The sequence below is a fragment of the Homarus americanus genome, unplaced genomic scaffold (genome assembly GCF_018991925.1).
Source record: "Homarus americanus isolate GMGI-L3 unplaced genomic scaffold, GMGI_Hamer_2.0 scaffold24260, whole genome shotgun sequence".
Lineage (NCBI taxonomy): Eukaryota > Metazoa > Arthropoda > Malacostraca > Decapoda > Nephropidae > Homarus > Homarus americanus.
Window position 1 is genome coordinate 2,601,340 of NW_024721079.1, and position 15,204 is coordinate 2,616,543.

At 37.7% G+C, this 15,204-nt stretch overlaps 2 protein-coding genes across 2 annotated transcripts; one reads left to right on the forward strand and one right to left on the reverse strand.

Moving 5' to 3' along the window:
• Positions 1–277: 277 nt before the first annotated feature.
• LOC121861580 (elongation of very long chain fatty acids protein AAEL008004-like) lies at positions 278–14,865 on the reverse strand. The gene is made up of 9 exons (XM_042359463.1): positions 14,803–14,865; positions 11,014–11,152; positions 9,360–9,655; positions 8,068–8,148; positions 7,364–7,420; positions 6,391–6,496; positions 4,996–5,168; positions 3,902–4,033; positions 278–2,056 (listed from the first exon to the last, which is right to left on the reverse strand). Exons 2-9 carry the CDS (start codon positions 11,078–11,080, stop codon positions 1,886–1,888), a joined length of 1,083 nt encoding a protein of 360 aa, XP_042215397.1. The 5' UTR covers positions 11,081–11,152; positions 14,803–14,865; the 3' UTR covers positions 278–1,885.
• On the forward strand, positions 11,134–12,760 carry LOC121861333 (immunoglobulin A1 protease-like). Its single transcript, XM_042358981.1, has 3 exons — positions 11,134–11,170; positions 11,927–12,268; positions 12,420–12,760. Exons 1-3 carry the CDS (start codon positions 11,134–11,136, stop codon positions 12,758–12,760), a joined length of 720 nt encoding a protein of 239 aa, XP_042214915.1.
• Positions 14,866–15,204: the final 339 nt, after the last annotated feature.

Sequence of the window (15,204 nt, forward strand, 5' to 3'; positions counted from 1 at the left end):
TATCACTACTAAAATAGTAGTCTATTCTCAACAACACACCAAAGCGCATTGGTTAACTATTGGTGATTTTTTCTTTCATATTAAATGGTGTAAAACTAGTATAAAGCTGTCGCCACCACCATCGCTGTTACTGAGGAACTAAAGGGAGTATATTCCCTTAAGTAGGCCAATATTTATCGATCTCTACGAAATAATCAATGTGTTGCTTTGAGACATTATTACTAGATACCTAAAACTGAATGTCAATAACAAACATATTATATATAGATTGCTTTTATTGAACAATTTGGTGTTGGAGGCGAACAGTCGTGGGAGATGAAAATTTTATCCAATGAACTATGAATATGATTGAATAAGATTAAAAGAACTCAGAAACAAAAAAAATATAAAGGCATTATTTAATTTGAACAAAAAGAGATGATAACAAAGTCTTACATGAAGAGGCCAGAACGTGGTCCTGTGAAGGTAGAAGTTATAACCCCTTCATATAGACCACATCACATTTCTGGTGAATAAAGCTTCTAAGACCTTCAAATAATAAACAACGCCAAACAATCACCGAGCACAAACCTAACCTAACCTAACCTAACCTAATCTAACCTACGCTAACTTATCCTAACCTAACCTAACCTCAGTGCTTTGGCTTTACCTCTCTTCGTTACACTAATCCACCAACAATTGAAAATCACGAAAGATACAAGTCCTGAATCCAAACAGTAAATCAGTGTGATAGTGAAGACAGGATGCTATCAAGTCGCAAGCACATACAATAACCGAGACTAATATTGTATACACATCATATTATTTGGAAAACAACAGGACATATACTGTGATTTCTATTTCATAACAGTAATGTTTTGTTTCGCTTAAACCTATATACCAAAAATATACATCTCAATATACTTATAATTAACTACACAAGGGATGGGGTTCAGTATACATAGAGTGCTATATAAGTACTGTATGTAATGTAGCAGTAATCTCTGTTAACATTTCCTTAATAATTAAACCATTCTGGACCTGGTGTTCCTAAACCTATGGATCTCTTATTACTTAATGGATTTATCCAAAACATGACGTAAATACGTGTTGGTTTTACATAGCGTCATAATAGTATTTGGATAAAAAAATAAATAAATAAAATGAATAACACACTTTGATAGTTATGGAAATTCAACATTTTAGGGAAGTATGTCACAATCTTTTACCACCGTCACATACACGATATTGATTATATTTTTACGTCCACTCATGCACACAAACATCCAACACCAGTGCTGGCCTAATGTCGCTTCATCAAGGGACTACTGTGTTTGGAACTCCCTGTAACCACCAGCTAGCGAAGGTTCCTCTATTCACTCTAGATAAGTTTGGTTAATGGTTAATGGCTCATACTTGATCTAGTAAAATTTGGACCACAAAGAAGTCTATCTAAAAATCCTGAAGTGAATGAACTGAATACAACACAAAACAAAAGTTAGGTCAGCTATTATTGGTTATCAAAGACCTTCTGAAATCACTACAATGATGTTCATTGCTGGTACAGGTAGCCTAAAAAAATTTGGTGCTTCGCATGTCCACACAACTTGACTCATTGTTCTCACCTCCTGCAGGCAGCGGGGCCGGGAGGCAAGAACTAGAAAAAATACTATCATGCAAAGAGATAATTTCGGTAAACTGTGTTGACTCAGATCTACTTCAACCTGACACAAGTCATATAAAAACACTAATGCCTTGCGATACCTTAGCCTGACCTGGTCGTGACAACTTGCTTCTAGTCATTATTATACATCACTAAATCGTGTCTACAGTATAAACGCATTTTTATCTGTCCATTACATTAGTATTTCTCTAAAAATGCAACAAGATCGACTGGCACAGCAAACTAAAGGGCACCCAGGCGACTTCTAAGAGCCATGTTCTCACACATCTCCATAGTCTTGCAAGCTGCCTCAGCGACACCATTGGGCACCCCGCGTCTGGACACTCCACTCAAAGTGCCTCCACGAACACCCCTTGATTCTCTCGCAATGGAGACACTTGACTGTTCTTTTTCCTGTAAAGGTAATGATTAAAGTGATGTTATTTAATGAAATTGAAGAAATTAAAACTGGTCACTTTGAGGAGCTAGTATATAATTATGTTGTAACATAAAACACTATATAATAAAGTGGGACTATATAATTCATAGGAGGAAGAATTGCATAGTAATACTTTAACTAACAAATTTATTAACGTACGAAATGTTTATAATCTTTTGATTCCAGTATTTTCTGCGTTTTCCATTTGGATATTGTATTGTTCTGGCCATATGGCGTGAGAGTTACTACTGCCCATCACAGACTATATGAGATGTAACAGTACGTATTATAAAAGGACATTGTTCTCATATGGCAATGGTCGTGATGAAAATGTGACAAAACCAAGAAGATAAGGTTAAATAACTATCTTTTTAAGTCAGATATATTCAAGGGCTAAATAATTATGTATTCATAAAAATATTAAGAAATAAGATCCTCAATAAGTGAAGGTTCATACAAGTAAATGGTTTGTTGACATTGATGAGTCATGGTCTTGTGGGAGCACCTCAAGGGTGAAATATTTTGAAATAGCAAGGATTCGTAGCACTCCTTTTAAAAATTAAATGTAAATAATAACGGAAATTCTTACTTATACTGCTACGTCTGTATAGGTCATGCACCAAACTATATTAGTACTTGTATATACAGTATATATTCAATCGAACTACTTTCATAAATAAATTTCATGTCAAACATCTTTACTCACCTTAATTATAAACAGAACCGATGATGGACATTGTTTACTCAAATATCTAAACAAAAGTAACCTAGTAATTCTTCTGGTTCCCTTTGACTTTGTTTATATTAGAATGCCAGTCCCGAGACACTCCTTGAAGTTTATATTAATCAGTAAATAAATTAATACTTGTATGCAGGACATTAATCTTCATATTGAAAACAAACCCACGTAAAACATGTGAGCCTGAAGGTCAGTGGAGCGACAGGGAGAGTGGACCGTGTGCAATGTTCTTTATCACCCTTGTTTGTTTACTTATTCATTCGTTGGTGTTCATAATGCACGTTAGCTGTTATGGAAATTTATTCGTGATATATTGTATATTTTGAAGTAAGTTACACCCATATGATAAGTGAAAGGAAAGCGAAGAAAAGACCCTTTGTGTAGAGTAACGGAACCTCTCCATGAAATACCAAACATGCAAAGGATTTGTTATTTATTTTTTCGTCTTTTCATTATGGTCGCCAAATTTACTTCTTGTTTGTGAGTTTCGGTAAGAGGATATTGGGAGGAAACTGCTTGTGGGATGCTGTAATGTCTTGAAGTGGGAGTTTACTGACTGACTGTCTTTCAGGAAGTCAATAAAAGCTCGGGAAGTGGGAGTATCATTGGCGTGACCGGTTGGCCTCGCCTCCAAGTTACCAAGGTTTATAAATAAACACTGGTGAGTATAATTAAGGCTTACAAAAACAAATGGAAGTAGAATTACAGATCCCTATATGACTTTAACTTTGCTTCAACGAGAACGTGATGTAAATAAATAAATAAATAAAATAAATAAATAAATATAGATAACTTTTATGAATTTCTGTTTTTAACTTCTGACTGGCCAGAGACGATCACGTAGATCATCACACTACATATAAATGTGTAGTTTCTTAGAACAAACTTTACCCTGCCTACCGTAACCTAACAATTCGCGTATTATTTGTCTATCGTATGATGGTAAACGACGTCTAAAATCAAGTAGAACAATTATGCTATATTCGAAATAGTTCCCATTAAGTTGTAAATTAAAAGGAAAAAATATCTACATTTATTAAAAATATCAGTTGCTTTTTACAGCATAATGGGCAATACATACCTGAGGTCTGGGCCTACTGCTCCCGGTGTAGGCCCGCAGGTAGAAGTTGGCGAACAGTAAGAAGAACATGAAGGCGTTGCCACAGATCCACCAGGTCATCTGTGACGGTACCGGGCACTCGATGAAAGCAAGCTGCGAGGGAGAGTATTCGCTGTCAGTACAGTGCTGCAGTTAGTTATCACCATCGTCACAATGTAACAGGCAGTCATTCATCACTTCTATAGTTCATTGTTGTGAATCTTCTCCACCAACAGATGGAACTCTAATATCGTCATCTAATGATTCGTTTTCAAGTACATATTTCTACGAGCTATCTTGATATCTTTATTTCATTATCTTATAATCCCTGCCACTCGACCGATTTTATTTATGTGCACCTGAGGTTTGACTTACGAAGGAGAACCATCAATGTTTAGTTTGTACGTTCAGTGACCGTACTCACAGCATATGATTCTTCGCCAGTCATTCTAGTAATAATTCACTGCGATATTTTAAAGTGAAGAACTTTCCAAATATTCTCGTTTTCTGCAGACTTCATTAAGAAAAACTATCATATTTAATTACTCAAAGAGGATGTTAAGTATTACGTAAAATGAAGAAAAAAGGAATATTTATTAAATTTATAGAAAAAAAAATTACGTTTGATATAACAGTACTCAACCTAGTCTGTATTCCTTAAATAAGCGCTGTCAATTATTTGTGTATGGCTGTTAAGAAATAGCTAATTATTTTTTATATCAACAGAATATCCTATTGAGGAAGGTATTGGTGGATAAGCATCCATCTGTTGTGATTCTTCGTTACCATGAGAGGAGTAGACGTATATTTAGTTACGTGTGACAGCGAGGTTAGACACGTTACTTTATTCAAGTTCTTCACAGATCCCTTGAAAGATGTAACACCCTCAGAGTCGTATTGTATGGAACCTTCACAAGAACTGGAAATATGTCACAAATCATATTCTTCTTCGGCAAAATTCTTAAGTGGTGGTTGTCAGAATTACTAACGACAAAGACACACATCAGTGATAGTACTGGCGACTCAGCACGTCCAAATTAATAGAAGATTACATCATGTGACCTAAACTAACGAACCTGAACTGCGTGGAGCATCACGGCGACGAACTGTACCATTTGGAGGCTGGTGAGGTACTTCTTCCACCAGAGGAAGGGACGGACGCGGGGACCCATGGCCGCCAGCAGGTAGTACAGGTACATCACGACGTGGACAAAGGAGTTAAGCAAACCCATGAACGTGCTGTGGCCACCTGGAATGATACTGATAATAAAAACAAGAACAAGAGTAGCATAACAATTGATAACATCAAGAAAGCTATTGCTGCAGGCTTTTTTACAGTTTTCAGATCTTTATTTACGCCCCTACATAGGGGAGGCAATCCTATATACACAGGCCAACCGGCTGTCAAACTGAATTACACAGACTCTCGCCTCGTAGGGCAGCTGCACCCCAAGTTGACTGCTAGTGGGTGTAAGGAATGAGACCGTGGCACTCTCACCTCATAGAGTGCGCTAAGACAAAAAAGTGAAGTGGCGGTTTTCTAGAGAAGGTATTTTGTATGGCACCAAATTTTGGATATAACTGTAAAATAGTATCCAAGACATTGGTAGTGTGGATGAAGGTGGTTTATAAGGTGGAAGCAAGGAGTAAATTGGTTTGCACCCTTAGATGTAATGCTGAAGGCTGTGTTTTCTAGTTTCGTCACAAATTCGACACTGAGTAACTACTTGTTGGTGATGGGTGACTAGATTCAGAATCACTGCCATAATCGTGGTCGTTGGCACGCTTGCCGGAATTGGGACAGTTATAGTCCATGTGATCCCCTGAGGCCTGTTTAGTACCTTGTTTCTCCGTGTTTGTCTCCACAGCATCCTCAGTAGTATTAGTTGTGTTAACTTCATTCTCATTCACCTCTGTATGGAAGGTCGCCATCAGATCCAGAGTGTCTTTTGGTATATCCATGGTGAGGATTTTTGCACAATCGTAAGCGCCAGGGACCACATGACTATTGTGGCAACACTGATCATTACTCTAGAATGATGTCAGCTAACTAGAGATTTTCCCTTGTTAGTCCGAGGGCATGCCTCACCCCCGGCTTGGAGTGGTGGGTCTCATGTCAGCGATATATATTTGCTAAATACAGCTAAGATCAAAACCTTACAGTAGTCCAACAGCCTTCAGCCAGTCTAGGAGTCCTCAGCCACTGTCTCCCTTTGTGCACAAATACTCTCAAAATAACACTGAAAGCCAAAACTTTATTCGCATCGCAGTGTTTTCGAAATTCCCGTTTTCTGTGTGCTGTGCAGGCCTTTTTACACCAAAGACTTGTGCAGTATTTTTCATAAATACTATCTCGAAGATCTGTCTCTTCTCTAGCAATAACCAAATTAATGCATTAAATCAAGTAATGTAAATAGTATGTCAACAACAGACTCACCATAACAACACACATACTGTCACAACACACTTACCTGGCTGATAGCGAACGCCATACCACATACTAACAGGCATCAGTGAGTGGTGAACAACATGCAGGAGAGAGATGTGTTCATGCTTCTTGTTCAGCACGAAGAACACCTGGTGGAACCACACATTTTTATGAACACTTAACATAACTAAGCTCAATAATTATGCTATCTTTGTTATCACGCCAGCTTCAATTTTCCTTTAACCTGGAGTTGCACTGTAATGCCATTAGAGGTAACTAACAAGTGACAACTAGTGCTTTAAAAGATCAAGGTGGGTGATGAACAAACTGGGAACAAATATATTAATTCATACAACAATATAATACTTAGTACCTTGTCACATCTAATGGTAATTATTAAGTCTAATCCTTATCTTTAAAGAATGAGAAGCGTCAGAGTGAAGCCACCAAGTCCTGTTGCATTGTGCTAAGTGGGGCAGCAGATACCACAGTTAATATCATTATTTCATCAATATTTGAATCCAGTCAGGTGATACGATTTGGAACACAAGTTAAAATAATACAGCCTTGAACTACAGCCTCTCAGATAATACTCCTATCAACATGCTGAAATGATGATACACAAGAGGAGGAAATATTATCTCATTATATTGTGGCAATGACACGAATCATTCACAAGATCCTGAAATGACGTTTTCATCCTTATAATTATAAAAAAGAAGAAGAAAATTATACAATACATTCACCAGGAAAACACTTCGTAAGAATCTAAATACTATGCTAATGAAAATCGTCAACTCAAATGGTGGATGAACATATAATTAAGAATGTTTATGTAACTCTCAAACAGCTTACAGTTGGTCGTACTAGTGAGGGGTGTTAACTATCTGAGATAATTAGTAGGGGAATAGATTAGGGAGAGCTGGGTAAAACTAACGTCACATTACTGAATCTAGCTAAAGAAACCGGGATAGGACAGTGGTACTCTACAACACGAGGAACTTAGATGTACTCACAGTGTCGAAGAAGTCCACGAATTTGGAGAAGTAGTACCAGTATGAGGCATGAAGCATCTGGGGGGAGTTGTTTTGCATCAATGTATTGTATATTGTCTTTACACACACACACACACACACACACACACACACACACTCTGAACTCAATATAATCCATAATTGGTAGTTTCACATCTAACTGTCCCTCGATATAACAAACTTTCCTCTCTACATAGTCCGTTAAATAGAGGTTTCACTGTAGGAAAATTCAATTAAAAAAATGCTTCAGTGTTTCAATATAATGGAAGTTCATTTTTTTTGTTTTCATCAGCTGCGTCAGTGGTTAAAGAAGAAGGACTAATTATCGTAAACTAAGGTTGTATGTAAGCCTTCCGGGGGTGCTGGAGAATTTGGGAAAGGTTCGTTTGATTGATTTGTAAGCATAAGTACATCTGGCGTCTTCACAATTTTTTTTTTTTTTACTCAAATGATGTAACTTGAAATATGTAAAACACGTAAATAGAAGAATATCAAGAAAATCACATACATTTTGAGTGTTGAGCTGCCCTTATCATTCATTTCATTTCGTCTAACACATACATATTCATCCAAGTGATCCTACTGGTTAAAAATAGAATTAAAACAAATTGGTTATAGAATACAGTGATATAATCAAACCCTTCCCTCACTCAGTCCTCCAAGACAGCCATGAAGCACAGACTCACCCTGATAGCTTGCGGGTCATTGGAGAAGTCACATATCTGGCAGCGGAAGCTATAGTTGGTGAACCATCCTCCTAAACATGTCTGTAACACCATGCTGATATAGTTAAGAGATAATGATAATAATGTTAAAAGGGAATATTTTATGTGAAGTCAAATGAAAATATATGAAGTTTTATGGTATGATGAGAACTATGAAGTTATGTGATTAAAAAATAGAAATGGGGATACAATTTTTTCACATATTCTCACACTCACTTCGCTTTGTGATACTCTGGAAATAAATTCGTTCGTGTGAGTAAATCAATCAGCTAGTCTTGTTGCACATAGTTATCTGATACAGTTAATCAATATCTTGTTTATTGAAGACACATTTACGAAGACATACTCTCAAACCCGCACACAAACACGCATACAAACACGCATACAAACACGTACACAAACACGTATACATGTTTGTACATAGATACAACCACACACACAAACTCCATTGCACAGACACCGTTATAATACACGAGAATGCGCAAACACACACACAAGCACACACACACACACACACACACACACACACACACACACACACACACACACACACACACACAAGTACACGCACACACAGCTATGTTTATACTCAATGTTGTCAAGGAAAATCGAAGCGCTTATCAATATTACTGAACTCCACCTTAGAGATATGTACACTATATACAAACACAAGCCAGACAGACAGACAGACAAACAGACAGGGAGAGAAGGACAGAAAAAGAGAAGTAGTACTGAAAAAAGTATAGTTTAGAGACTTTAGACGTATGAAGTTAGAGTATAAGCAATTGTTATCCTCTGTTTATATAATGCCTGACACTACGGTACTTTGTGAGAGGATTTATGCCTTTATTGAATCGCGGTAACTATTAAGAGCTTGGAATGATATTTAATTCGTAAACACCATTTTCTAATAATTTTGAAATGTGGAAGAGACCAGAAAATAAATGAAAAGAGTACTATTTTTTTTTAAGTAGCAGTCTAAACACAAGATTCATTTCATTCTTTGTGAAAACATAACCAACTCGACTCATTCCATCACCTAACTAACACCCAGTTCATCCTTATATTCTCAGCACCATTGTCTTGTTTATTTATGAGTTATATTGCTATTACTGCACTTCAACAACTATGGTCTTTAGGTGCGTAACAAGGCTAATAATTACGTAAGTACATAAAAAAATTAACAACTATGAGAGAAACTGTGAGAGATAAATCAGGGGAAGCTTATCTCATCTCGTCAAAGACTGACTCACCTCGTACACCAGCCACGAGGAGTAGACAACTTGAAACGTGTTGTAGGCCACCATGACGGGGCGGAGACCTGAAATAGGTTTCCTGTTTTCCATGAACTTGGGCCCAAGCCAAGTGACGCCGATGACGTAGCCGAGTGAAAGAAAGTAAGTCGGGAGGGGAGACTTCATAAGGAGCCAAGAGTCTTGGCGGGGATCAGGGGGTAGCTGCGTGGCTACAAGTAGATGACCATAAACCAGATTGAGCAGGGTCATGATAATGCCCCACTTGGCGCTCACCCCAACAGTTGTCACAGGCTCTGTGGAATACAAGTTAACTGAGAGCATGGCCTCGGTAGGTGTGTACTCGTATATCAAGTGTTATATTTTAATCGTTTATTAACTAATGTAATTCTTGGGTCTTGTCGTGATATGATAATTACTCTAGATACTCAATGAAGAATCTTAAACAAATTAATTAATCTTACCTGATTTTCAGCAAAATGAAACGACTACAGGTCCTATATATCGATCATGCTATTAGTTTTTATAAGGATAGTAACAACAAAATACAAGTTGAAAATCCGATCTACAGAAGCTATCTACTACTGGAAAAATAGAAGCACATTTCATGATCTTTGAAAAGTAATTTATTTGTTCAAAACAACCTTTATTTGCCTCGGTAGACTACTGTGCATTAACACCATCTTTATTTATACATCCAGTTAACGAGTGACTTTGTATCACGCAGAGAAAACTACTGTAGCCATACTTCCTCGCTCGACCTCAGGCCATGGGCGCCGACTTTTCAATTTTGTTGTGAAATTATATATATATATATATATATATATATATATATATATATATATATATATATATATATATATATATATATATATATATATATATATATATAATATATATATATATACATACAGTATATATAGTATAATATGCTTTATATACTTACAAACCTTCTTCTACTACGATGCAGGATGGCCAGGCAACTGCTGAACATGCATTATTACACTCACCAGCCAACTGGACCGCTACACCCCTTCACAGGGTGTTAGGCCACTAAAGGATTGTTCCACTATCGGTAAACGCACCAGATACCATACTCAATTTTTTTTAGGGTACAAGGGTTAGTTCACAGGCAGGAAACTCCCTCCATTCGTTTGTGAGGAGAAGTAATGCTTCACTGTGTTAATGACTTATTTTGTGGATAATTTTAGCGACTCACACACTTGAGAACACTTCCTTTTGTAGACTATCAGACCAAAACAAAATATATAATGACGGTGAAGTTTGGAGAGAACATTGGCTAGAGACATAGAGAGACAAACGATGTTGGTCTAAGGGGTAACTGTGAACCGTTGACCAGTCTGATTTGCTACTCTATTAATATGTTTTAATCTTGCATCGTTTCTTTTTTCATAATTGTTATTTTTTCCACTCGTTACTTTTAGGTCGCGATGAGCGAATGGCTATGATTGGAAGCGTTACTAATAGAGATGATATTTATAAAAATCTAATTTTAATAAATAAACAAGTGCCCTTTTTACGCCACAAGTCTACAGTGGATTCTTTGAAGTGTTGTAATATACTTCTAGAGGTGGAGTAACATTTTGGAACAGAGAAAAGTGAGAGAGAGAGAGAGAGAGAGAGAGAGACCGACCTTTCTTCTCCTGCTTCAGCTGGGGTTGAGTAGGGATCGGTCCTACTGTGCTAGTCGATGGTGCCATGTTTCCGTAGATCACCAGCAGGTAAGTCAGCTCACCAGCAACAAGTATTACCAATGGAGAAACAATTCCACACTGCCGACAAAGAGAGACGTTAGATACTTCAGGATAACGACTCACACAATTTATCTCCTGAGAGCAACATAGTATAGAACATATAAGAAAAGTATCATATTCTGTCTGTATAGTAAAAAAACAAAAACAAAATTGATATATTTATAACTATTAATTATATTCTGAACACTTCTTTATTCTACACACACACAGCAGGGATAATTGCCTAATAGCGATAAATTATACATATATTTTGTATTTTTTGACTGGCTTTAGACGATCATGTAGAACTTAATAATACACATAAACGATTAGTTTCATGGAAATGCTAACCCAGCCTAACCTAACGTAACCTAACCTAACCAGCCAAACCTAATCTAACCCAGCCTAACCTAACGTAACCTATGATATTTCATATATTACAATTAATTGAGTGAATAACATTGGTATCAGTTTGCCTTGGGGATTTTATTGTGCACATTTTTGTTGGGGGGGGGGGACACGGAGTAATCATGTGCTTGTCTATTCCTTGAAGTTATCACAGACCATTTAAAGCTAAATGTGACCTTGTTGAGACAATATATTAATGTCGGGAATATTTGTACCACCAGCGACACACACACTTGAATGAATCACTGATGAGAACACAGACAGAATCAGGCACAACAAGATTGTTTTTTTATGCTGGAAGAATCTCTATACTGCAGCCTAACTGGACCAGAAACTAATTAGGTCAACTTTTTGTCTCATATCAAACAAGAAAAAGAAGATACCCTGCTGAGTCATCCCAAGCAGGTGCTGATGCACAACCTTACCAAGCAGGTGCTGATGCACAACCTTACCAAGCAGGTGATGTAGAACCTTACCAAGCAGGTGCTGATGCAGAACGTTACCAAGCAGGTGATGTAGAACCTTACCAAGCAGGTGCTGATGCACAACCTTACCAAGCAGGTGCTGATGCACAACCTTACCAAGCAGGTGTTGATGCACGACCTTACCAAGCAGGTGCTGATGCAGAACGTTACCAAGCAGGTGATGTAGAACCTTACCAAGCAGGTGCTGATGTAGAACCTTACCAAACAGGTGCTGATGTAGAACCTTACCAAGCAGGTGCTGATGTAGAACCTTACCAAGCAGGTGCTGTTGTAGAACCTTACCAAGCATGTTGTAGAACCTTACCAAGCAGGTGCTGTAGAACCCCAAGCAGGTGCTGTTGTAGAAGCCTTACCAAGCAGGTGCTGTTGTAGAACCTTACCAAGCAGGTGCTGATGTAGAACCCACCAAGCAGGTGCTGATGTAGAACCTTACCAAGCAGGTGCTGTTGTAGAACCTTACCAAGCAGGTGCTGATGTAGAACCTTACCAAGCAGGTGCTGTTGTAGAACCTTACCAAGCAGGTGCTGTTGTAGAACCTTACCAAGCAGGTGCTGTTGTAGAACCTTACCAAGCAGGTGCTGATGTAGAACCTTACCAAGCAGGTGCTGATGTAGAACCTTACCAAGCAGGTGCTGATGTAGAACCTTACCAAGCAGGTGCTGTTGTAGAACCTTACCAAGCAGGTGCTGATGTAGAACCTTACCAAGCAGGTGCTGTTGTAGAACCTTACCAAGCAGGTGCTGATGTACATTAATGTCCCTCCCATAGACGATAGGTTCACTCGCTCTCCCACTTATTTTCTCATCCTCCACGAGTGCACGCTTGGCTGGATGTCTCTACACTGCAGGAACTCCGCCAATACACAATGATGGTAAATTCTTAGAAATCTATATCAATCATCGGAGGAATCCTTAAGGGAGATTCTAAGATATCCAAGCTGTTGAATTCTCTTTGTCGGATTATTTCTGATAGAACATTATAAGTTTCAAGACATCTCATTTTAGAATAGAATCATAATAATTTGTCCATACGTGAATACTGCACCCACCTATCTCTGTTCTGATAATGATGTATATTTTAGTTTACCATTATGATTAGGATTTATTAATAAGCTAATTGATCATAAAGCTATGTTTAGCGGCATGGCCACATACTTAAGTACAACTTGGAATATTGTCGTAAGTTTTGAGTTACTTTTTCATTTTCTTGTGAGGTTTATCTATTGTGCTGCTCAGGTGCATATCATTAGTTACATTGAGTAAATAATGGTGTGGGCAACATGTGATGCAGAGAGTCTATATGGGTCACACTGAAGGTGAAGTTGTGAAATGTTCATAAGACAAGATTAAATAGAAAAACTTACCTGTAACAAATTTTTTTTTACCTTGGCATTAACAAAAGAAATCGAAGCTCATTACCAATTTTTTGGAAACTGTGAGGAAGAATCGTTTGACATTATCAGCACACATTGTCAGCCCAACAGGAGGAACCCGATATTCAAGCCTAGAAACATATACTATGACGATAATGTACTCAAATCTTATTGCCCAAAGAAAGTGAAAACAGCTGTTCTTCTGCGCATTACACATGATTCTGTAACTTACAGTGAACGAAAAACACGATATTATCTCAACTATAACTTACCTAAAGGCGGTGTAGACAAACTCGACAAAAGTGTGACAACTTATCGATCAAAGTGTCAACCCAGGAGGTGGTCAATTACCTCTGTCTGATACTATAGTGGACATCTCAGACTACTGCGCATATTTCTTTGGGTAATACAGATTGGAATAGAACTGCAAACTTGAAGCATATAAACAATTTCCGTACAAATGCTCTGCATGCAATTGACTGACTGAGAGAAGTTGCGTCGTTCTAAGCCATCATCCCTTATGCTCGTATACACTATACCGCTACAGGTGTCACGCTGATGACAGTAACCAATAGAGGACTGGAATTCACTGGTTACTATTATGTATTGTGGTCTACATGATTATCAATGGCCAGTCATAATTTTCCTTAAAAAATACAAAGAAGTTATCACTGCTTGGCAATTATCTGTCTTTTGTGTAACATAGACAGAAAGACAGACAGACACACACACACACACACACACACACACACACACACACACACACACACACACACACACACACACACACACACACACACACACACACACACTTTTAATTTAGAAACATCACTGACGTACCACTGTAAAAGAAGAAAGCACTGTTTATTTCGACCGTAACCTACGGTCCTCTTCAGCAATGTGACAAGCACAACTACAGAGGGAGGTTTCATATAGGGGCGTCACGAGACGTGACCAGGCGGCTGACTGTGACGAAGGACAGGTCTTAATTAAGCTCTCAGATAAGGATGTATGAGCCGCCACCGAGGTAAAAAGTCAGGGGACCGAGTGTTTTTTCTACAACTAATATATATATATGTACAGTATATATCTGAAGATGTCTTGAATAAAGACGAAAGCTAAGGTGTTTCCATTTTCCCGTGTGATTTTATCAAGATATATATATATATATATATATATATATATATATATATATATATATATATATATATATATATATATATATATATATATATATATATATATATATATATATATAATTCTTTCTTTTTTCAAGTAGATCCACAATGGAAACGTGGATAAGATAAATCTTGATAAAATCACACCATGCTGGCAATAGACGAACTCCTCGTTAATTTTACATTTTCAGAAATTAAACATACAGGTAGCGACACCCCTCTAGTGGTGCACCATGCTGGACTCACCGGCACACACTATCCACACCTCGCTCAGTGCGAATTTTTGGTCAGGCTCACACGAGACTCCACAGAACACTAACCTACTTCGGAGTGGTGCGTTTACTTATCACCTAAACTTACCTGTTCACCTCCGTTGCACTCTGTTACCTGTGCTCCAACCTCCAAGGGCGATGAAAAAGAAGAAAACAAAAAGAAAAAAAGAAAACAAAAAGAAGTACCTAAGGTAAACGACTTGGTCAGCTTTCGGTTTTTTCTGCATTATACGTTTGATGCCCCCAGTAAGATCTGTAAGTGAAGGTTACTAATTTACTCTCAGAACTGGAAGAATTATTAGAAAATAATACTCATGGTTCATATTTAAGAGCATCTCTCACCTGGACTACCTTGAAGCAGAGTCCGCGCGTGACT